This window comes from Trichosurus vulpecula, chromosome 1, assembly GCF_011100635.1.
Source record: "Trichosurus vulpecula isolate mTriVul1 chromosome 1, mTriVul1.pri, whole genome shotgun sequence".
NCBI classification, from domain to species: domain Eukaryota; kingdom Metazoa; phylum Chordata; class Mammalia; order Diprotodontia; family Phalangeridae; genus Trichosurus; species Trichosurus vulpecula.
In genome coordinates, this window is record NC_050573.1 from 65,718,786 (window position 1) to 65,741,400 (window position 22,615).

A 22,615-nucleotide genomic window follows, 5' to 3' on the forward strand; every position below is an offset into this window, starting at 1 on the left:
CTATCGCAGATAGAGCAGCTTTCGGAGAGTGCTCTGGACCTCAGGGTTCACCTTCCTAGGCTTGCCTCCTTCCATCAGCTCAGCATCAGCCATGCGCCGGGTCACCTGGGTGGACAGAGGAATTCAAGGTGAGCCTCAGGCTCTCCTGGTGGCCTTGTTGGGGAGTAGCCATTACCAGGGGTGCTGACAGGACCTCTGTACAAGTAAGGCCTTGGGAATAAGTTAGAGGCACCCAGAGCCTACATAGGTGGGGGTGAGAGCAACCTTCCTGGTGGGTGCAGCATCCCCTTGCCCTTAAAACCCTCAGTGTGGTTATGGCATGGGCCAATGAGAAGGGGACTTCTGCTTTATAGGAAGGAGACATAGCAGGGAGAGAGACTGGGGTTTGTGAAGGCAGAGGTGCCTGAGTCTGTCTGCTAGGGAGAGTCATTGGCTGAAAGATGGTGCCTGGTTTGTCTGGCTTTTGAGGTAGGGAGAGGAGAGGAGGAGGAAGGAGGAAGAGAGAGAAGGGAAGGAAGAAAAACATAGGAGGGAAGAAGAAAGAGGGGAGAAAGAGAAGAAGGGAGAGAAGGAAAGAAAGAAAAAAAGAGAAGGTATGGAAAAATAAGAGGACAGAAGGGGGTTGAACTAGCCAATCAACAAACATTATTAAACATATTGTGTGCTAAGAGATGCTAGAAATACCAAGACAAAAATGGGACTGTGTTTGCCCTCAAGGAGCTCACATTCTACTATGGGAGGATAGGGCATCTTCAAAGATAAATCAGTGGTTTGGGCAAGGGACATGAACCACTGGGGAATTCAGGAGAGGCGTCTTGAAGGAGATGATGCCTCAGCCGAGTCTCGAAGGGGGCTAATTTCTAGAGGTGGAAATGAGAAGAAGGAGCATGGAGAATAGCCCATGTGAATACACAAAGGTGGGATGTGGGTTCTCAAGTAATGGTGGGGTAGAACAGTCTGCGTAGAGCCTAGACTTCTTGAAGGGAAATATGAGCAATCAGTCTTGAAAGACAGGTTGGCGCCAGACTGCAAAAAGTTTTAGATGCCAAACAAAGCATTTGTGTTCTATTTTGTTGTTGTTTAATTGTTTTCAGTCGTGTCTGACTCCTCATGACCCCATTTGGGATTTTCTTGGCAGAGACACCAGAGTGGTCTGTCATTTTCTAAAATCCATTTTACAGATGAGGAAATGGAGGCAAACAGGGTTAAGTGACTTGCCCAGAGCTATATAGTTAGTTTCTGAGGTAGCATTTAAACTCAGGACTTCCTGATTCCAGACCCAGCATTCTATCCACTGTGCCACTGAGCTATCTCTTGTGCTCTATACTAAAGAAAAAAGGGAGTCAACTGAAGCCTTCTCCTACCTGTCCATTCTTTTTGCACCTTACATCCCAACATGTAATCTTTGATCCAGAGACACTGGCCTCTTGGCTGTTTCACAAGCAAGGCCCTATATCTCAGCTCTGGGCATTCTCTCTGGCTTGTCCCCCATGCCTGGAACACTTTCTCCCTTCCACTCCAGCTATTGACCTCCCTGGTTTTCTCTAAGTCCTGAGTAAAATCCCATCTTCTACAGGAAGCCCTTCCTACACTCAGTGGTGGGATTCAAATGAATTAACAACTGGTTCTCCACAGAATGGAGCCGAGGCTCTGCCCCTGCCGCCGATGTGGTGGGCATAGGTCCCACCCCCTCTAACAACCCTTCTGAAACCCAACCTAAAATTAGATACCAGTTCTACTGAAATGGTGCAAACTGGCTGAATCCCACCATTGCCTAAACTTCTCTTAATTCCGGTGCCTTCCCTTTTTAGATCGATTCCCATTTATTCTGTCTATAGCTTGCTTTGTACGCATTTGTTTGCATGTGGTCTCCATTAGATTGTAAGCTCTGTGAGGGCAGGGGCTGTTTTTGCCTCTTTTTGTATCCCCAGTACTTAGCATGGTACCTGGCACGTAGTAAGTGATCAATAAATGTTTATTGAGTTGGGTTGAATTGAGTTTTTGAGCAGTCTGGATTGACATGTTTGGATGCCTTTGGAATATCAGGCTGAAGGAGAGGACAGGGAGGTTGGAGCTAGAGGAGGGGAGACTGGGGAGGAGAGACGTGAGGATTGAGGACAAGGATGGGAGGAGTTGGGAGGGCTATGGATTCCTAGTATCTAGAGCTAGACCTTATTGACCATCATGAAATTTACCCCCATTTTATAGATAAGTAAATTGAAGACCAAATATGTGAAGTGACTTGTCTAAGGTCACGTAGCTAGAAATTACACAATTGGGATCTGAGGTTCAGATCTAGTGCTCTCTCTTTTCCTTTTTCTTCTTTCTCTCTTCCTCCTTCTCCTCCTCCTCCTTCTCCTCCTCCTTCTCCTCCTCCTCCTCCTCCTCCTCCTCCTCCTCCTCCTCTGTCCAACATCCCATTCTTTTTCATGCTTCCTAGTCTCAGGTAGGCAGTATTTCTGGTCTGAAAGGCTCAAGCCTCAAAGGAAAGGGCCTGTAGGAAGAAGGGTGTTGGGACTAATCAGCTCCTCTGCCTCTCACCTCAGTCAGGAGATCCAGGATGTGGCCTTCCATATTCGTGAACACGTCCACCAAGGTCTGGATGAAAAAGGAACCATCGTCCTCATTCCGGTAGGCAATGTATCCTGGGAAATCCAGGAAGGTTATTAGTATTATGCAAGGGCCAGCCCAAGAGAGGAGATTGCATGAGGGAGGTATTAGGTCTTAGAGGAAAAATGTTGGGGCACGATGGAATTCTCCTTGTTTCTTGAGGGTTATAGGAAGGAATGCAGGGAGACCCAGGAGGGTTATGAAGGAGGAATGGGGAAGGCCATGGGTAGGAAAGGTAGGGAAGGGGCATCAGGGAGCAGAAGGGGAGCTCCTACCCTCCACAGTGGCGAAGACATGCAGGGCGTCTGTGAAGGTTGGGAGCTTGGGAGGCTGTTTCTCTGACAAGAGGACAGTCCCTCCAGTCTCTGCTGGCTGAACCACCTCACCAGCATCTTTCTGCTCTAAAAAGTACAGGTAAAGGCATGAATTTCAGAAAGAGACCCCACAGGGAGAGAGGTGGAACAGCTCAGTCCTAATAGGGCTCAGTTACCTGAGAACAAGGAAAGAAGGATATAGGAACAAATGCTGGACTTTGGGCTGTGTTGGGTCATCTAGACTGGACTGTGAGTTCCCTAGGTCCTAGGGTCTGGACCGGTTTGGGTTCTGAGCTAAGAGGTCTGTGAGATTTCTGGGTTCTGGGGCTGGGCTCTTAGCTATGGACATTGGACTCTGGGATCTGGGTGTTGGGTTGGGCTCTGTGGAGCTCTTTGCTATGTTGGGCCCTAAGCTCCAGGTTTTAAGCTGGACTGGGCAGGTTAGAAAGATCCTGCCACCTCCTCCTCCTTGTCCTTCTTTTCTTCTTTCCCCCTTTCTTCTTCCTTCTCTTCTCCCCTTTCCCCTTCCTCCTCTTCCTCCTCCTCTTCCTCCTTTTCTCCTCCTCCTCTTCCTCCCTTTTCCTCTACTTACCTCCTCTGCAGGCTTGTACAATGAACACCTTGGGCTTGCCCCGAAGGGCCTGGCAGTTCTCGTTGTTAAGCAGGGTAAAGAGTTTGTCCAACTCAATGGTGTTGCTGTCGATTCCTTGCAGTATGCCTTCCTCGCCATGGGCCATAAGCACCACAAAGCAGCAGCTTATTGGGTCTTTCGTCTGGTCCATGTCATCTCGGAACTTCTCCAGCTCCTCCCAGAAGCCCTGTCACAGAAGACACTCAAGTCTAGGAGCCTTGGCTGAGACAGGTCAGTGAGACAGGGGGTATGGTTGCTTAGAACTCACCCATGTAATGGTCTGAGGAAGGGAGAAGAGAAACCATGGCCCTGCCTCCTGCCCACCCCCCAACCCCCCAGGCTAGACCTATCCCTCACCAGAGTCTGTGGTGAGGGAGGTGGGGGGGGGATAGTGCCATACCTTAGCTGGAATATTCCTTCTCACTGTGCTCTTAAAGCCCAGGGCCTCATACATCTGCTCCAGGGCCTTCACATCAGTTTCTGATCCTGCTCGGTTCTTGGTGATACACAGGGTCAGAGCCAGACGGGCATCTGACATGTCATAAGCATCCTAGGTCCGAATACAGGTCAAGAGCACAATGGGCCTGGGGATCGTCTTACTCCTGCAGACTTACTGACTTTACTTTATCCCCCCTCCCCATGCTCAGTGGGATTGTTCTCATCATTCCCTCTCCCCTCCTGATCCCTCGCCCCACCCCCACCTCCGCCTCTTTTTATGAGCTCTAATTCATCCCTTCTTGCAGCCTCCGTGAACCCACCTGATCTGTAGATTGCTCAGCCTCAGAGCTCATGTCTTCTCACTCTTGTCCTAACACCCAGGGCCTTAGGGTTGGATCTTGAGGGAACAGGTGGGGCTGGAGTTGGTGTGGAGGAATCAGATGGAAGCTCTTCTGGGGAGGACAGAGGAATAAAGGGACTGGAAATGTTTCCCATTGTGTTCATCAGGGGAGGTAGAGTTGAAGTGACCCCAAAGTCCCCTCTTTTGAGGAGAGATCATATACAGTGTAATGGGAAGGGCACAGGGCATGGAGTCAAGAGACCCGGATTAGAGCCTCAGTGATGCCAGACTGCCCATGCCTGACCTAGGCTTCAGTTCCCTCATCTGTAAAACTGGAGGGAATAGATGATCCCTCGTATCCATTCCAACTCTGAAGCTGATTCCATGATCTCTTCTTCCATATTATGGAGGAAAATGTTTGACAAGTGACAGATTTTTGCAGGGTCAAAGATTTGGCACTGGAAGGTTCAAGTCAAGATGCATTTATCAGGTGCTTTTAGGTGCTAAGCAAGGCAAAAACATGCTCCTTGCCCTCAAGGAGAGCCAGTTCTAATGGTGGGGGTTATGTGCAAACAGGTGTGTACATACAAGTGTGGAAATGCAAGGCAATCTTAGAGGAAAGGTACTCTCCCTGAGGGGAGAGAAGAAACTGTGAAAACCTTGTAAAAGGTGGGATTTGAGTTGAATCTCAAAGGAAGCCAGGGAAGCTGACTAAGGAGCAAGGGAAGAAGAGACTTTAGAGATGATCTAATCTCTGTCCCCTGCTTTACAGACAGGGAAACCGGGGCCCAGAGAGGAGAAAGTAACTTACCCAAGGTTATACAAGTAGTGAGTGGCAGAACCTAGATTTAAACCCAAGTCCCTTGATACCCCAGCTCTTGTGCTCTTCCCAAGATTTCTTCAGATTCTAGGGAATTCACCAAAAGGGTAGTAGGCAGGATGGCAGAGCCTGTGACTCTAAAAGGGAGGGGGCAGCCCCAAAGGGATGGAAGACTCCTGATGGTGCTACCCCTGAACTATCTGGACTATCAGAGCACTCTCTGAATCTCCAGGACACAATGTCTCTCTCAGTTTTGTGCTGTGGTTATTTGTAGATTTATCTTAGGTGTCTGTGCAGAGGAGAGGCTGTGTACCTTAGTCCTCTGAATCTCACATAGGATCCAGAACAGGGCCCTGCCCAGAGGAGGTTGTCAATGACTACATAGTTCTTTAATGAATGAGAGAATGAATGATTTGCTCTAACCTGGCTTTAATCCTATCAGACAATGAAGCTATTTCCATATGGATGAGGGAAGAGAGAGAGAGAAGAGTCAGAGAGGAAATAGAGGAGGAGGAGAGGATATAGAGAGGAGAAAGGGGAAAGAGAGAGGAAGGGGAGAGGAGGAGAAGAGGGAGAGAAGATGAAGAGAGAGGAGAAGGGTTGTGGGGAAGGGGGAGGGAGGAGAGTATGAAGAGAAGAAATAGAAGAGAGGGAAAAGATGAAAGAAGAAAGAAAGAGAAAGGGGAGGGAAAAAGAGGAGAGGATGAAGCAAGGGATAGATGGTGAAGGTGATAAAGAGGTAGAAGAGGAGAAAGTGAAGGAATGGAGGGGGACAGAGGACAGGATAAATAGGTTGAGGAGTAGAGGAGAGGAGCAGAAGGAGGAGGAGGTATGGTGAAGGGGAGAGGTGGGAAAAGCAGAAGAGGAAGAAAAAGGGATGGGATGGAGAGGGGGAAGGGGAAGAGGAAAGAAGAGAGAGGAGAGAGATAGAAGGAGGAGTGTGGGCTGGGAGAGAAGAGGGAGAGAAGGACCAAGTACTGGTGAGAGGGCACTGGGGACCATGCCTGGGAGCCAGGGCTTGGACAAGTCCCAGTGAAGAGGGCAGCACTCACCTACTACAAGGGCAGCAGCCCCACAGAAGAAGGGTCCAGAGGATGACTTGGTCTTGGAGGAGGAAGGAGGGTTCAGTCCTGGTCCTGAACCCAGGTCTTCAGTGTTGAGGATGGTCCAGATCACAGGTGCATCATCAAACTCCTTCCCTTTTCTGTGCCCCACTTTTTGCCGCACTAGGCAGAGGAAATGTGCCTTGTGTGGGGAGGAGAGGGCACCGTCTATGTTAGACTGGCTGTCACCTTGACTGACAGTGGCTTGAACGCTCTTTCTGACTTCCTTTTGAACTAGTGGAGAGAAAAGGAAACTCCCTTCACACAGGCCTGGGTAAGGAAATTTGGCCAAACACCAAAGCACACAGGCCCTGGCCACCACCCAAGCAAGGCTCAAGTAGGACCTACTGCCTGAGGGGAGACTGGCAACACGAGGGACACCGAGGCCAGGAATTTTGACCCTCAACAATTCACAGGCAACCTTCTCAAGAGCTTAGTCAGCAAGGTGCCTTCTGTCAGTCTGGTCTTCAACATTTAAATTTAACACACATTTATTAAGTATCTCTTGCATGCAGAACTTTCTCCACCATCTAATCAACCTCCCCCACCCTCATCCTCTCCACCTTTCCCATCCCCTAACTTTCTGTCCTCCCCATCCTGATCGCCCTCTCAGCCTCCCCATCCCCACCCCCAGTCTCCCCATCCCCATCATTCCCATCCTGATCCCCCTCTCAGCCTCCCCATCCCCACCCCTCCTCAGCCTTCCCATCCTCAACCTCACTCCTAACATCTCTCTCCCTCAAATTCTGATCCTGTGTATATTTATTCTCACTATCACCTTTGCCTCCTCACCCTTGCCCTCGCTCTTCTCATCAATCTTATTCAGAATCACAGAAGAGTTAGTTATGCTTTCACCCCACCATTTAGTATCATCATCATATCTATCCTTGATCAAAACTCACCCCTTTTTGATCTTCTCTCCCCCAACTTCTTTTCACTACTTTACCTTTCATACCCCAACAACATTGTCCCCACCCCTATTCCCCTTAATGAAATTCTTCCCAACCTTTGAGGTTTGGGGTACCATTTTTTTTTAGTAAGGCCATTGATAAGCCAGCACACATCCAAAGAAGGGCAACCAAGATGATGAAATGATTCAGTATAATAAATGAACTGGGGATGCTTAGCCTGGAGAAGTCAAAACTTTGTGGGGGGACGTGATAATTACCTTCAAGTATTTTAAGGGTTTAGATTCATTCTGCTTAGTCCAAGGGGTCAAATGTAGGAGCAGTGAGGCAGATTTCAGTTCATTATAAGGAAAATAACCTAATAATTAGAGCTAAGCAAAAGTGAGATGGTCTGATTGGAATGGTAGCCAGCTTCCCGATATTGGAAGTTTTCAAGGAGTGGCTGAATGACTACTTTTCAGGGATCTTGTAGAAGGGATACCCTCTGTTGGGTGGGAGGTTCAGGTAGGTGATCCGTGATGGTCCTTCCAATTCTGATGTTCTAATATTATTCCTTGTATAATGATTGGGGTTCCTGGGGATCCAACCTGTAGAAGCTGCCTGGTATAAGGCAGAGGACCCTTAATCATACAACTTGTGAACAGTGACAAACAGCTAGACTCATTGTCTCTAAGAGACTCTGTTGGGGAAATGAGGAGCCTTTCAGGAATTTGGGGGATGACCTGTGTTGGGATCAATTCAATCGTTCTAAGGTGGTGAGAGCTGTAACTCTTTTGAGTGTTTCTTAGATTCAGAGCTGGAAGGGATCTTAAAGAGGTCAAGCCCCTCCCTCTATTTTATAGGTATTCAGTATTGCCTAATGGTTGAACTGGGATGTGAGGCCAGATTGTCGGGCTCCAAACCTCCTCTTTCCTACTCTACCATTCAGGCTTCTCTTTAGTCTTCCTTTCTATAAGGAGGATGGAAAAACACCATGAATCAATGAGCCTGAGGCGGAGAACCAGGTGAGAAAGTCTCCCAATCAGTTTGGATACATTCTGAAAAGAACATTCTGTTCTCAGTTGGGGCTGTAGTACAGTGGGGAGAACACCACCTATCCAGTCTGAGGACCTCAGTTCAGATCTTGGCTCTGCCTGGGCCTCAGTTTCATCATCTGTAAAATGAAAGGGTTAGAGTTAGACTAAGATTCTGTTCAGCTCTAAATTGAAGATTCCTTCAACCCCATCTTGGTTTGGGGAACTTTCATTAATGACTAGGTTAGAAAACTTAGGTGCCCAGGCCATTCCTGGCCTGAGATAGGGTAGACTTCTTTTGGATGCACTTCAAGTGATCTTCCCTTGATTTATAATTCCAGAATTTGCTTATTCTTTTTTTTTGGAGGGGGGAAGGCAAGGCAATTGGGCTTAAGTGACTTGCCTAAGGTCACACAGCTATGTCAAGTGTCTGAGGCTGGATTTGAACTCAAGTCCTCCTGACTCCAGGGTCAGTGCTCTATTCACTGTGCCACCTAGCTGTCCCAGAATTTGCTTATTCTCTTCTTTCTGAGTGGCAATGTAGATAGAGTGGCTTTAGAGCCAGCCAGCCTTGAGTCTTCTTTCTAACATATATTACTGTGTGACATTGAGCAAGGCATTTAACCCCTCTGTGCTTTGGGCAACTTCCTAAGATTATAAATGGTAGAGAAGGTACTGCTGTTGTTGTCTGGTTGTTTTTCAGTTGTGTCTGACTCTTCATGACCACATTTAGAATTTTCTAAAAGATTTTCCTTCTCCAGCTCATTTTACAGGTGAGGAAACTGAGGCAAATGGGGTTCAATGAGTTGCCCAGGGTCACATAGCTAATAAGCGCCTGAAGCCAGAGTTGAACTCAGAAAGATGAGTCTTCCTGACTCATCTATGCCACCTAGCTGTGCTGACCTGATGGTAAAGGGAGTTTCCTAATCTATACCAGTTCCTATCATATCCCTATCTCTAGCCCTTGTTTTTCATGAATACGTACTTCAAGGCTCCATAGTTTCTTCCATGTGGGTGCTCCTTCTACTCATGACCATACTGAGAAAAGCTGCTGAATTTAGAGTTAGAGGGCCTGAGTTTGCATCCTGGCTCAGCTATTTACTATCTCTGTGAACTTGGGCAAATTCCCTAACTTCATTGGGCCTCAGTCTCCTCATTTATAAATAAGGCAGTTGGACTTGATTACCTATGAGGTCCTTTCCTGCTCGAGGTCTGTGATCCTATGATCCAATTGCTTAGCCTCTGTGGGCCTCAGTTTTCTCATCTGTAAAATGAGAGGGTTGGCTTAGATGACCTCAATGGTCCCTTTCAGCTCTTAAAATCCTGAAGTCATATGCTCCTTAGTATAGAGTCCTGGTGAAATCATATGGCTAAAAAATTCCCTCATTACATGGTGGCTAGCTTTCTATGAACCTAGCCAGGGTGGTCCTTGGATGACAGACACATGATCCAGTGTGAAACTTGAAGTCTCTCTAGCTTAAAAGGACTTGCTAGAACTTGTGCTTCTAGAAAATGTACTTTTGTGGTTTGGAGTTTGTGTAAATGGAGGGTGGGGAGGATGAAGAAGGGAAAGAATGAAGGTAGTGGGAAGACTAAGGTACCTGGAGAAGGTGGCAGAAGCTGAGGAGATGGTTCCAGAATTAGGGATCAGGTGGGGTTGAGCAAGGTGTGTTCTTAAGACAACAAAATCAACCTGCCCAACTGGAGTAGACAAGTGGATGTTGGGAAATGAGGTCAGGTAGGTGGGGTGGAGTAAGTTTATGAAGGGCCTGGGAAGTTAGGCATAGATATTTTGATTTGTAGTATTGGGTGGGGGGAACTCTCAAACCCCAAAACAGTGGACTTGGAGTCAGGTTACCTCGGATGTGCTCTGTTACTGACTGGCAAATCATTTTTTCCTCTCAGGGCCTCAGTTTCTCCATATACAAAGGGGCTGGACTAGATCTTTAAGGTACTTTACAGTGCTGACAGTTCACCCTACCTCTTTTAAAAAAGACTCACATGTCAGAGCAGAGGAGGGACATGACCATTGCTGCACTTTGGGATGGTGACTGGAGACTTTCTTAGTCTCTATGGCTCCCCCTACTCCCATGCACTCCGAGAAAGAGACGAAGAACGGAAGGGAGGATTGGAAATGGGAGTGAGGGAACGATGTCGCCGTGCTAAATCTGCCTTGTGTAGCCTTAGTTCAGGATGCCACTAGCTCCAAATGTTGCCTGTCCTGGTGGAATCACAGAATCTCAGAGCTAGGAAGTGCCTTCTTTCGTGGAAAAGGACAGATGGTCATCCAAGTTCTGCTCAGAGATCTTTAGGGTCTGAGAGCTTCACTTTCCATTCTGACTCAGGCTCTTCCATTGACAATCCAACTTCCTTTGGCCCCAAGGCTTTTCAGTAAACTTTTGGTTCTCTTAATAACTACTTTAGGGCTCTTATCAGACCAATGATCTCCTCTTTGACTTCAGCTCCCAGAAGTCCTTTGGTGTCTCTGAGGATTTATGTAGAGCAGACACCTCAGCAATCCTTCATAAAATTGTCTCCTTCCCTTCATCTTGGGAACTTACCTCACCTTCTTCCCTTTAACCCGGCAATTTGCCTTCACCTTATTTCCTGACTCATTTCAGTAGTCTTGCCACTACTATTTGGACTATCACCTCCCAACCATTAACCAGGACTCAATCCCTGAGTCCTTGGATTCTCATAGCTTTTGCCTTATCTTGTCAGTTCTTTACTATCTGTCTGCCTCCCTCCTTCCCTTCCCCCCTCCTTCTCCTTCCTCTCTTCTCTTTGTCTCTGTCTTTCTTCTCCTGCCTCCAGCTCTTGCAGAGCCTCAGAAACCAACTCCTTCTACATATATGGAAAAGAAAACCATCTTCACAGGGACTATCTCCACATGTGGGGAACTTAAGCCTAGGTATCCCTTCCTCAGGGGGCTACCTTCTAGGGACATTCCAGATAACTCAAATGTGCCTTAAATCATGCATCCTTAAATCTTCCTCTGTCTTGGAGGTTGGAGTGTGAGGGAATGTTGGTATTTGTAGGATTATAGCTTTAGATTTAGAGATAGAAAGAACCTTAGAGGTCATCTAATATAATTCCCTCATTTACAGGTGGGGAAACTGAGGCTAAGTAACTTGCTTAAGGCCACAAAGGTAATGAGTAGCAGGGACAGAATTCATACCCAGATCCTCAAAGCTTTTTTCTGCTGCCTCACACTGTCTCTCATATCAAATCACCTGGCACTGGTCTAGATTTCTTATTTGCACCTGGAAAATGTCAGAGAATTGGAGTGTTCTGGTACATATTAGAGATAAGGGATTCAAGTTTGGGTGTAGAGACAGAGAAGTAGAGTGATATTGTCAAAAGAAGCCAGGATTTGGTGTCAGAACTGGAAAAAATCCTTCTGCTTCTTTATACCTAGTTGACATTGGGCCAGTCTATTGACTCAGTTTCGTCATTTATAAAAATGAAGCATTGTTGGACTAGACATTCTCTGAGATCTCTCTTTAGCTCTAAAGTCAATAACATGGCAGTCATAGAATAGGGAGAGTTATCCTTCCTCTATCCACCAAATATTTATTGATGGCTGAAGTCATGAGAATGGATAAGTATGGAGGGAGAAAGGGTAGAAGGAAGATCCCACGGATGGAGGACTGAGCCTTGGGGAATGGCCAGAGTTTGGGGCAAGGGAGGGGGCAAGGAGTAAGGTTGCAGTGGAAGGAGGAGAATGAAGAGAATCAAGGGGTAAAAGGGAATGAACTGTCTCAGTGCAGTTAAACAAGGACTTTAAATAAAGTGTTAAAAACAATTTCAAACCTCAAGGAGCTGAATGGAGCATCTGGGTAGCTCAGTGGATAGAGCACCAGGGCTGGAGTCAAAAAGACTCATCTCCCTGAGTTCGAATCTGTCCTCAGACTCTAACTAGCTGTGTGACCCTGGGCAAGTCACTCAATCCTGTTTGCCTCAGTTTCCTCATCTGTAAAATGAGCTGGAGAAGAAAATGGCAAACCACACCAGTATATTGCTATTATTACTACCAATAATGAGCACCTGTTAAATGAAAGACTTTTAGCTGGAAAATTTGAAATACAAAGATGAAATAGTCTTTGCCCTCAAGGAGTTTGCAATCTAGCAGAGAGATGAGTCAAGCACACAAATGGCTATGTGACAGAATGAACTTATTCTACCCACTATTTCACTTCAGTGTTGGGATAGGTTACTGGGACAACCAAATTTCGACTGTTTATTGGGGAGCAAAGTTTAGATTTAGTGCTGGAAGGAACCTTAGAGATCATGGACTATAATTCTCTCATTTTACAGATGGGAAAACTGAGACCTAGAGGAGTTAAGTGATAGCATGACCCAACTGTGGCAGAGGAGGGCTGGAAGAGAGAGAAAGTTGGAGAGAGACATCAAAGTAACATGGTGGCAGCAGGTTTCTCCTTATCAGGGCAGGCTGCTGGGTCCATTCAAAGTACTCTGGGAATGGTGAGCTAGCTATGGTAAGTTGAGGTCAGAAGTCCCTGCCAGTGACAGGTCTGGCTGAGACTGAGAATATCACAGGCCATGGGACCTTTTGTTTTCTTCTGCCACCTGGATCCCAAATACAACCCCCTTGTTATAATTCCTGAGTCCAGAATTCCTTCAGAGTCTTTGTCTTCTGATGACTGGTCCTATTGGATATAGCAGTGGGACACTGAGTAGGGACTTTGTTATATTGTCTACACTTCTTTGTCCATTCACAGAGATACTGCCATGGAGAGCTAACCTAAAAGAGGAGTCATGATAGATTAAGCGTTGGACTTGGTATCAGAAAGACATGAGTTCAAGTCTAACCTCAGATATTTATAAGCTGTTAGATCTTGGGGAAATCACTTAATCTCTGCCAACCTGACTTTCCTCATCTCTAAAATAACATCATCTACTCCACAGAACTATTGTGAAGACCAAATGAGGTAATATGTGTAAAAGTGCTTTGTGAACCTTAAAGTACTACACAAATATTAACTTATTATATTAATGATGGTGGTGGTGGTGATGATAACTCCTTGGTTTGGATAAGATTATGAGCTACGTGGTACTGTTGGGGACCTTGGAGGGTCTGTGGGATTTATTATGTATTATTTATTGCTTCTATCTTTTCTATCCTAATGCTACAAGCATTGCTGTTTTTTTTGTGGGAAGTCAACTCCATTATACCAAGATCATATAACTAGGGCTTATGGAAATACTAAATAGTAACTGTTTTTCTTTTGGCCAAGAACCCTGAGGGTCTTCCCCTCCCAGTTCGATTTGTTTTTTGAGTTTTGATTAAAGGGGCCATCCCTTGATTAACTTTTTTTTTGAAAGGGTAAATTTTATTGACTGATGAAAAACTGAAGTGATGAGCACGGATGGCAAACAGTAATGATTCACTGAGTTTTTCTGGAATTCTACTTTCCTACTTTTCACTTTAAACCAACAGAAAAATGATATAGTTTTTGGATGGTTAATCAATTATTCATTTTAGTTTTTTTCCCCAACAAAAACTGCATAGATGCCTATTCACTGAATGGGCATTACCTCATTCAAAGTGAGAACCTGAAAAGACTTTAGCCTGAGAGGGCCAGGGTCTCCCATTGCATCCTGGGCCATCTCTAGTCATCCTGATGAATATCAGGCCACTGGACCCAGACGGCTCTGGAGGAGAAAGTGAGGCTGGTAACCTTGCACAGCCCTCTCTCACTCAAATCAAAGTCAACTGTAAGTCATGCCATCATTTCCCTGATGTCATGGTCCTCTTTGAGAACAAAGGACAAACACCACAATGGAAATATATCTAGTCAAAGAAGAAATGAGGGTTGCCATTAGGTGGTAGCTCCGAGCTGTTCTAATTGGGTAAATAATTCACACCCCTAGATCAGAAGTGTCAAACATGGCCTACATGTATCCTACAACACTTCTGAGTAAAGCCTGAGCCAGATTAAAATGTAGTTCCTATCTGATTTTAATGTGTTGATGTATTAATAAAAAATAGTCTACGTATGCACACGCATGTGAGTGCGCGCGCACGCGCACACACACATGGATTTCCAAGTCATTATGTAGCCTGCAGGGATCCTTATGTATTATTTCGATTTGTATTCCATACATTCCAAATGTATTTCATTTCTCTTTGAGTTTGACACTGCTGAACTAGATAATCATTTGGCACTGAGCCATAGACAGATGCAGAGCTGAGGGATAGAAAGTTGTCTATGCTCAGAGTTTGAAGGAAGTAACATGGTACCATCTTAGAGTCAAAGGACCTGAGTTCAAATCTTGCCTCTATAACTGCCTATGTGACCTTGGACGAGTCACCCAACCACTCTGGGCATTAGTTTTCTCATTTATAAAATAGGGTGGGACCAGATGGCCTTTAAGGTCCTACACAGCTCTAGATTCTATGGTCCTCTGATCCTAAACCTCCCTAAGCTCTTCTGCTCAGGAGGGTGGATGCATATGATCATCAGAGTAAATGCAGTACAAGCCCAGTGATAGATCCTTGTTCTACTGAATAGAATTGGGCTTTAAGCTGGTGGTTAAAAATGCTAGAAAATAATGAAATGCCTGTGAAAGGGTTGAATAGAGGGGCCTGAGAAATTCAGGGAGAAAGGGATCAGTTTCCTTATCTATAAGATTAGATCTCTGAGTTTCCTCCTACCTCAAAATCCCATGACTTCTAGGGAAGGCATCAAGGAGGAGGTATTGCCTGAACTAGGCCTTCAAGAAAGTGAAGGCTACCATTAAATGGAGATGAGCCCAAGAGAAACTGCATTACAAGACTTTATGTGCATTAGAGACGGTGGCTGTGTGAATTCATGGAGGCTGATGAGATCAGAAGAAGATAAAAAGTAGTCCCATTTGGCAGGAACATGGAGTTTATGAAGGGGAATTGCATTAAATAGTAAGTGCTTAATAACTATTTATTGAATGAATGAATGAATGAATAAGTGAGGCTTGAAAGGTAGATTGGAATCAGATGGTAGAAGGCCTTAAATGCCAGAGTAAGGAGTTTAAATTTTTGCACTGGGGAGCTACTGAAGATTTTTGAGCAGGAGAGGGATATCAGACATTGACATCAGGAAGATGACTCTTGGCAATGTGTGAATTGTTCTAACTATTATATAAAAAAAGAAAATGGAAAGGCTATTGGATATTGCCTTAAGGGGCTCATAGTAATTCAGAAGTAGAAGAAAGGGCTGATGCCCAAGGACAACTCCATCCAAGGTCAAAGCAGATAATCTATCAGAACTCATTCATCAAAAATTAACATACTTCTACCCCATAAAACCCATTCCCTCCCAGGGATTTGGAACTCCTACCTGCCATTGTTAAAATCTTGCCTTCCATTCTCCACTGCCCACTCCTTTATTCACATCCCCTTAAACCCAACCCTTTCCTGAAATGGTTCACTCTAAAGCTATTCATCTTTCCCACTGTGCTCTCTGAAATGCCTGCTCCATGAGTAATAAATACTGATATCTTACACCTTTGCTTTTCTTGCTTTCTCAACTTCTTGTACTTACTGAGTCTGAGTTTCTTCTACAAGAAGCCTTTCTTAGTCCTCATTAATCTTAGTGCCTTCCTTCTGAAACTATCCCCAATTTACTTGCCGCTTCTTGTTAGTACATAGGTGTTTGCTTGTTGTCTCCTTCCACAACAACAACCCTGGGAGGAAGTGCTTCCCATTTTGCAGATGAGGAAACTGAAGAGAGAAAGAAAAATAAAAAGAAGAAGAAGAAGAAGAAGAAGAAGAAGAAGAAGAAGAAGAAGAAGAAGAAGAAGAAGAAGACGACGAAGAAGGAGAAGAAGAAGAAGAAGCAGAAGAAGAAGAAGAAGAGGAAGAAGAAGAAGAAGAAGAAGGAGAAGAAGCATAAGTAGTAGTATTGGAAGAAGAAGAGGAAGAAGAAGGAGAAGAAGAAGAAGAAGAAGAAGGAGGAGGAGGAGGAGGAGGAGGAGGAGAAGGAGGAGAGGAAGAAGAAGAAGGAGGAGAAGGAGAAGAGGAAGAAGAGGACAAGGAGGACAAGGATGAGGCGGAGAAGTAAGAGGAGCAGGAGGAGCAGGAGGAGCAAGAGGAGCAGGAGGAGCAGGAGGAAAGATTTCTCAATAACAAGGTTGCTATTAAGTAGGCACTTGATGGATGATTGATTGACTGAATCTAATTTCCTTAATTTTCAGATGAATAAACGGGAGCCCAGAGAGGTTATAATTTACCCAAGTTTACACAGATACTAGTAAATGGTAGAGCTGATATTCAAAATCAGGTCTTCTGCCTCCAGATCTGCTATTTTTATCACTGCATCATACCGGAAGTCACCAGTGAATTTGGAGAGAACAATTGAAGTAGAGCAGTGAGGCCAAAGGGGAATTAGTGGAGGGGGATAGCAGCTAAAGAGACTGGGAATGCTTAGCTCAAAAGAAGAGGAGACAAAGAGTATGTCTGCAACTTCAATATTTGAAGGGCCATCATGTAGAAACAGATTTGTTCCACTTTGTCCTGAGAGCAGAGTTAGGAGCAATGTGTGGAAATTACGAACAGGCTGATGAACTCAATATAAGGAAAACCTTTCCTACAGGTGAAGCTGTCCCAAAGTGGAACAGACTGTCTCAAAAACTAGTGAATTTCCTGCCTCTGGAAATATTCAAAGAGAGGCTGGATGGGTGTTTGTAGGGGATGTTGTAGAGGGAATTTCTTCTGGGGGGTTGGACTAGATCAGGGATGGGGAACCTGCAGCTTTGAGGCCACATGTGGCCTTCTAAGTCCTTGGGTGAGGCCTTTTGACTGAGTCTAAGTTTTGCAGAACAAATCCTTTTATTAAGGGGATTTGTTTTGTGAAGTTTGGATTCAGTCAAAGGGCCACACTTGAGGACCTAGAGGACCACACGTGGCCTTGAGGCTGCAGGTTCCCCACCCCTGGACTAGATACTCTTTGAGGTTCCTTCTAGCTCTGTGATTTTATGATCTACAAATGGCACTATGCCAGTCATAGAAATGTAGCATGATTGCTGCCCTCCAGGTCATCTAGGAGATGTGGTGACAGAAGGCCCTTGGGTCAGTGGGTAACATCTCGCATCATTTTGAATTCTTGGAAGGGATGGCACGTGGAATGGAGTTTATGGGTATACTCTGAGAGTTGGTGAGGAGGTAGGCAAAGAGAATTAGAAAATTATGTTAGAAAAATTAGAAAAGGCAAAATCTGAAAACTGGATGTGCCTGGTAGGAATTGAGAGGACAAGTTTCAATAATGAATCTCTGCTAGGGCCCAATCCAATGTGTTGGATACAATCAGTCTTTAAAATTTTTTTTCTTTTAAATTTATTTATTTATTTTTAGTTTACAACATTCAGTTCCTCAAGTTTTTGAGTTCCAAATTTTCTCCCCCACCTTCTCCTCCCCCTCCCCACCCAAGACAGCATGCAATCCAATATAGGTTCTACATATACCTTAACACTAAACATATTTTCACAATAGTCAAGTTTTAAAGAAGAATTATTACCAATGGAATGAATCACGAGAAAGAAGAAACAAAACAGAAACAAAAACAAAACAAAAAAAGAGCAAATAGTTTGCTTCAGTCTGCATTCAGACTCCATAATTCTTTTTCTGGATGTGCATAGCTTTTTCCATCATGAGTCTTTTGGAGTTGTCGTAGAACCTTGCACTGCTGAGAAGAGCCAAGTCTATCAAAGTCAGTCATCACAGATACAATGTGTCTGTAATTGTGTATAATGTTCTCCTGGTTCTGCTCCTCTCACTCATCATCAGACCATATAAGTCTTTCTAGGTTTTTCTGAAGTATATCTATCTGCTCCTCATTTCCTGTGCAATAGTATTCCATTGCATTCATATACCACAACTTGTTTAGCCATTTCCCAATTGATGGGCATCCCTTTGATTTCTGGTTCTTTGCCACCACAGAAAGAGCTGCTATTAATATTTTTGTACTACAATCAGCCTTTAAAAAATATCCAGGCCCTTTTAGCCTCAGAGGTGACAATGTATTAGTTGTTGGAGAAGCAGAGAGATTATGATTTTAAAAAAAAGACCAAATGAATGAGGAGTGAGTAGAAATGGTAGTTCCACTTTCAGTTTTTCCAGCATTCTTTTGTATAAAAATGATTTTGTGCTTTCATAACCAAACTCCTGAAGAAAGCCATCTACACATGGTTGCTTCCACTTCCTCTCCTCTCACTCTTTTCTTTTCTCCCTGTGCTCTGGCTTCTGATCTCATCACTCAACTGAAACAGCTTTCTTGAAAATGACTAGTGAGCTCTTCCTTGCTAAATTTAGTGGCCTCTTCTCTATCTCTATGTTTCTTGACCTCTCTGCAGCTTTTGGCACTTTTGGCTACCCTCTTCTCTTGGATCTTCTTTCCTCTCTGGGTTTTTGTGACACTGGTTTATAATGGTTCTCCTCCCAGCTATCTTACTGCTCCTCCTCAGTCTCCTTTTCTGGAACCCCATCCATATCATTTTCCTCTACTTGTGTGTGTACCTCAAAGTTTTTCTTTTCTCTCTCTACTTTTTCACTTGCTGAACTCCTTAGCTCTCATGAGTCCAATGATAATTTCTATGTAAATGATTTCTCCATCTATATATCCAGCCTTAGCCTCTCTCCTGAGCTCCAGTCTCACTCACATCACCAAGAGCCTATTTGTTCAAAATGGAAGCCCTAGAGGTATCTCAACCTCACTCAGTCCAAGGTAGAACTCATTATGTCTTCCCTCAAACCATCTTCTTTTCTGATTTTCTCTGTTACTGTCTAGGGTACTAGGTTTGGAACCTCAGGCTCATACTTGTTCACACAGCCCCCATGCCCTTACTTGACCTATTCAATCTGTTGCCAAATGTTTTCATTTCTGTCTTCACAACATTTCTTGTTTTCATCCTCTCCTCTCTCCTCACACAGCCATCCTATGGATTTAGGCTGTCATCACCTTTCACCCGGACTACTGCAATAGACTCCTCGTTAGTTGGCCTCCCAGCCTCAAATCTCTTTCATTCTCTCCTCTAATTTCATTTCCACATAGTTGCCCAAATGATTTTCTAACACAGAAGTCTTGTCATGTCATTTCCTACTCAATAAACTCCAGTGACTCCCTATTATTTCTAGAATCACATTTAAACTCCTTTGCTTTCTTTATAATCTGGCCACACACTCTGTGACCTAGTCATAATGGCCAACTCTATTTCTTACTCTGTGATTCTCTATCACCTATCTCTTTTTCTTTGCTCTGTTTGGCCCCCATTCCTAGAATGCTCTCCCTCCTCACCTCCACCACTTGGAATCCCTGGTTTCTTTCAAGACCCAGATTAAGAGCCACCTTCTTCTAGATGAAGCCTTTCCTTATCCTCCCAGCTGCTAGCACTCTCCCTCAGAAGTTCATCCATATCTGTTTTGGGTATACATGTATATATGTTTTGTTTCTCCTATTGGAATGTATGCTATCTGAGTGCAGGTAATATATCACTTTTGCCTTTGAATCGCCAGTGCTTGTTGGTATATAGTAAGCATTTGATTGATTTACGTAAGCATATATAACTATATTGCCTCCCCTCATAGAATCTAAACTCCTCAAGGACATGAATTGTTTAATTTGTATTTTTGTATTCCCAGGGTCTGGCACATAGTAGGCTCTAAATAAATGCTTGTTGATCGCCTGACCCTTCTTCATAGAATTTTACAAGTTAGTTTATTATACTATATTATAAATAGGAGTTGTGTTTGGCAGCCATGCCTCTCTCTGTTTGGTAATAACTGGTTGTGTACCTTGGGTGAATCACTTCATTTGAACTTCAGTTTCCTCGCCTGGAAAATGGTGATACTGCCTTGCCTCTCTTACAGAGAAATGGATATAAGTTGGGAAGTGCTCAAAAGATGGGAGTCAATTAAAAGATTAGCTCAGTTTTCATAAACAGTCTGATTTTATCAACAAGGAGGGAGGAATTGAGGCTGCTGAGGTGCATTGAGTACAAGAAGACAATGGAGGCCAAACCCTCACTCAGTGTTTGCAGTCATCTTGCCAGATTCCTTGTGGTAAGAAGAAATTGACAAACTGCTGATCAGAATCAGTGATGGGTGGAGGGAGGGGCAAGGAAGGAAATTACCATTTGACAACCTGTTGAAAAACACCAGCCTGACAGAAGGGAGGGAGATAGCTGGAGGCCTAAAGTGTCAGCAGGTTGGAGGGAGCACAGAGCCAGGGCTGGGAAAAGTTTCCACAAGGGACTCCCTCTGCTGGAACGTTCCTGGGCCGAGATGGTGCCTTCCATTGTTGTCTCCATGCCACTTCCCTCGGCAAATTGTCAGAGGATCATGGTATCATTAATAATAAATGCTAATAGCCTCACATGAGCACAGGACTCTGCTTTTTACACCTGTTGCTGCAGTAGTGCAGAGGCTTGGGTTTGGAAGGGACCGCGTAGCGCCGGTACCTGACTAAGGGTCCCCTCTGTAATGTCCCTCCTTGTCTTGAAGTCCTCCAGTGATGGGAAGTCCATGGTTTCCTGAGGCAACTCATTCCACATAAGTGGAACGCTTTGTTAGGCGGTGTTTCTGTACATCAAGCAGAAACTTGCTTCCTTATAGCTTCTACCCATTTTTCTTGGTTCAGCCCTCTGAGGCCAAATAGAACAAGTCTTATTCATTATATCACAATCCTTCACATACTTGAACACCATGTCCCTCCTAAGACTAAAGAGCCCCTTACCCTCCTGGTTCTGCTTCTGACTTTCTGGACTTTGCCACCATGCTCACCAAGTGAGGATTTTTTCCCCTACACCTATTTTTAGCTTTTCGTATGTTGGTGAAATGGATAGAGAACCAGGCCTGGAGTCAGGAAGACCGGAGTTCACATGTGACCTCAGACACTAGCTGTTTAGGACTTGATAAAACTGCAGTCTGCATCAGTTTCCTCGTCTATAAAATGGGAGTAATAATAAGACCTATTTTCCAGGGTTGTTGTAAAGTGCTTAGCACAGGGCCTGGTTACAGGAGGTGCTATGTAAATGTCAGCGATTACTATCACTGTCTTCCTCATTACAATGTAAGCTCCTTGAAGGAGGGACTGTTTTCCTTATTGATTGTAGTTGTATTACATACGCCACTTAGCATTGTACTTGGCACCTAGTAAGTGCTTAATAAATGCATATTGCCTTGCTCTTCAACTGATCCTCATATGATTTATTCTCTAGTTACCTCATCATCCTAGTGATCTTAATTCTCTATTCCCAAATCTCTCCTATAGGTAATAGTCTTATCCACTCTGTACCTTGTATACAGCACCTTATTTGTACTCCTATGGTGCCCTTATGTAATATTATGTGTCGGTGACCCAAAGAGCAATGTCAAGATGGGCATAGTGGGCATGAGTAAACAGTAGCATATTACCAGGCATGACTGGTGTGGAAAAATGGTTTAAAAGATACCACCCAGGAGATAGATGATCAAAGAAGGAAATGGCCTAGTCATGTGCCAAGAGTGATGGATAACAGGTAATCTAAGTGCTGTACTCAGTCCCAAGAGATATCAAAAAGCCTAGAGGAGAGCCTGTAGCACATTGGAAAATTCCAATGGAAGATATCTGGGAGAACAAGGACAAGGATAGAACCAACTCAACAACCCATTGCTAAATGTTCAGTGTGAGCCTTTATACCTCAGAAATAGCAATCACTACAGATCAGGGCTTGATTTATTGTTTTGTTGGTTGTCTAGTCTTAAGAAAGTGTTAATAATGCAGGTTAAACTTAAAAGTGTATGTTCAGTTCAACATTAGGAAAACAATCATCTTGTTATATTAAAAACCTCATGATTATTTCAATAGATGAAGAAAAAGACTTTAACAAAGTAATACACACATTTATGCTAAAAAAGACCAACTCCACAAATTATAGGCATAGAGGGATTTTTTAATATCATAAAAATTATTTAAAACAAAAAACAAACACCATATTCAATGGGAATACATTAGAAACACTTCCAATAAATACAAGAGTAAGGATGCCCACTCTCCCCATTATTATTTGATATAGTTCTGGAAATGATAGCTACAGTAATAAGACAAGAGAAATACATTAAAGAAATAAAGATAGGCTAAAGAGGAGATAGGACTATCCCTATTTGCTAATTATATGATGGTATGCTTGAAAAATCCTAGGGAATCAGCAAAGGTACTAATCAAGACAATAACTTTAGCAAGGGTGCAGGCTACAAAATAAATCCTCAGAAATCAATTGCATTTCTGTCTAATGATAACAGAATCCAAGAAACAATAGAAGAAAAATCTCATTCCAAATAACTACGAAATACATAAAGGGCTTGGATATTGGTTTACCAAAGAACAAAAAGACTTGTATAAATTCAGTTGCAAAGTCAATGCAAATTACCTAGTCCTTAAAAAAATAAAGAACAAATATATAGC

At 44.1% G+C, this 22,615-nt stretch overlaps 2 protein-coding genes across 2 annotated transcripts in view; one reads left to right on the forward strand and one right to left on the reverse strand.

Moving 5' to 3' along the window:
- Positions 1-4,346, reverse strand: CASP14 (caspase 14). Its single transcript, XM_036741098.1, has 6 exons — positions 4,314-4,346; positions 3,956-4,105; positions 3,517-3,742; positions 2,886-3,011; positions 2,542-2,645; positions 1-105 (listed from the first exon to the last, which is right to left on the reverse strand). Exons 1-6 carry the CDS (start codon positions 4,344-4,346, stop codon positions 1-3), a joined length of 744 nt encoding a protein of 247 aa, XP_036596993.1.
- LOC118833717 (40S ribosomal protein S26-like) overlaps positions 3,723-22,615 on the forward strand; it is a 24,444-nt gene continuing 5,551 nt past the window's right edge. Inside the window, exon 1 of the mRNA XM_036741099.1 lies at positions 3,723-3,786. The gene's annotated coding sequence lies outside the window, so the exon portion shown is untranslated. The remainder of the gene's footprint in view (positions 3,787-22,615) is intronic.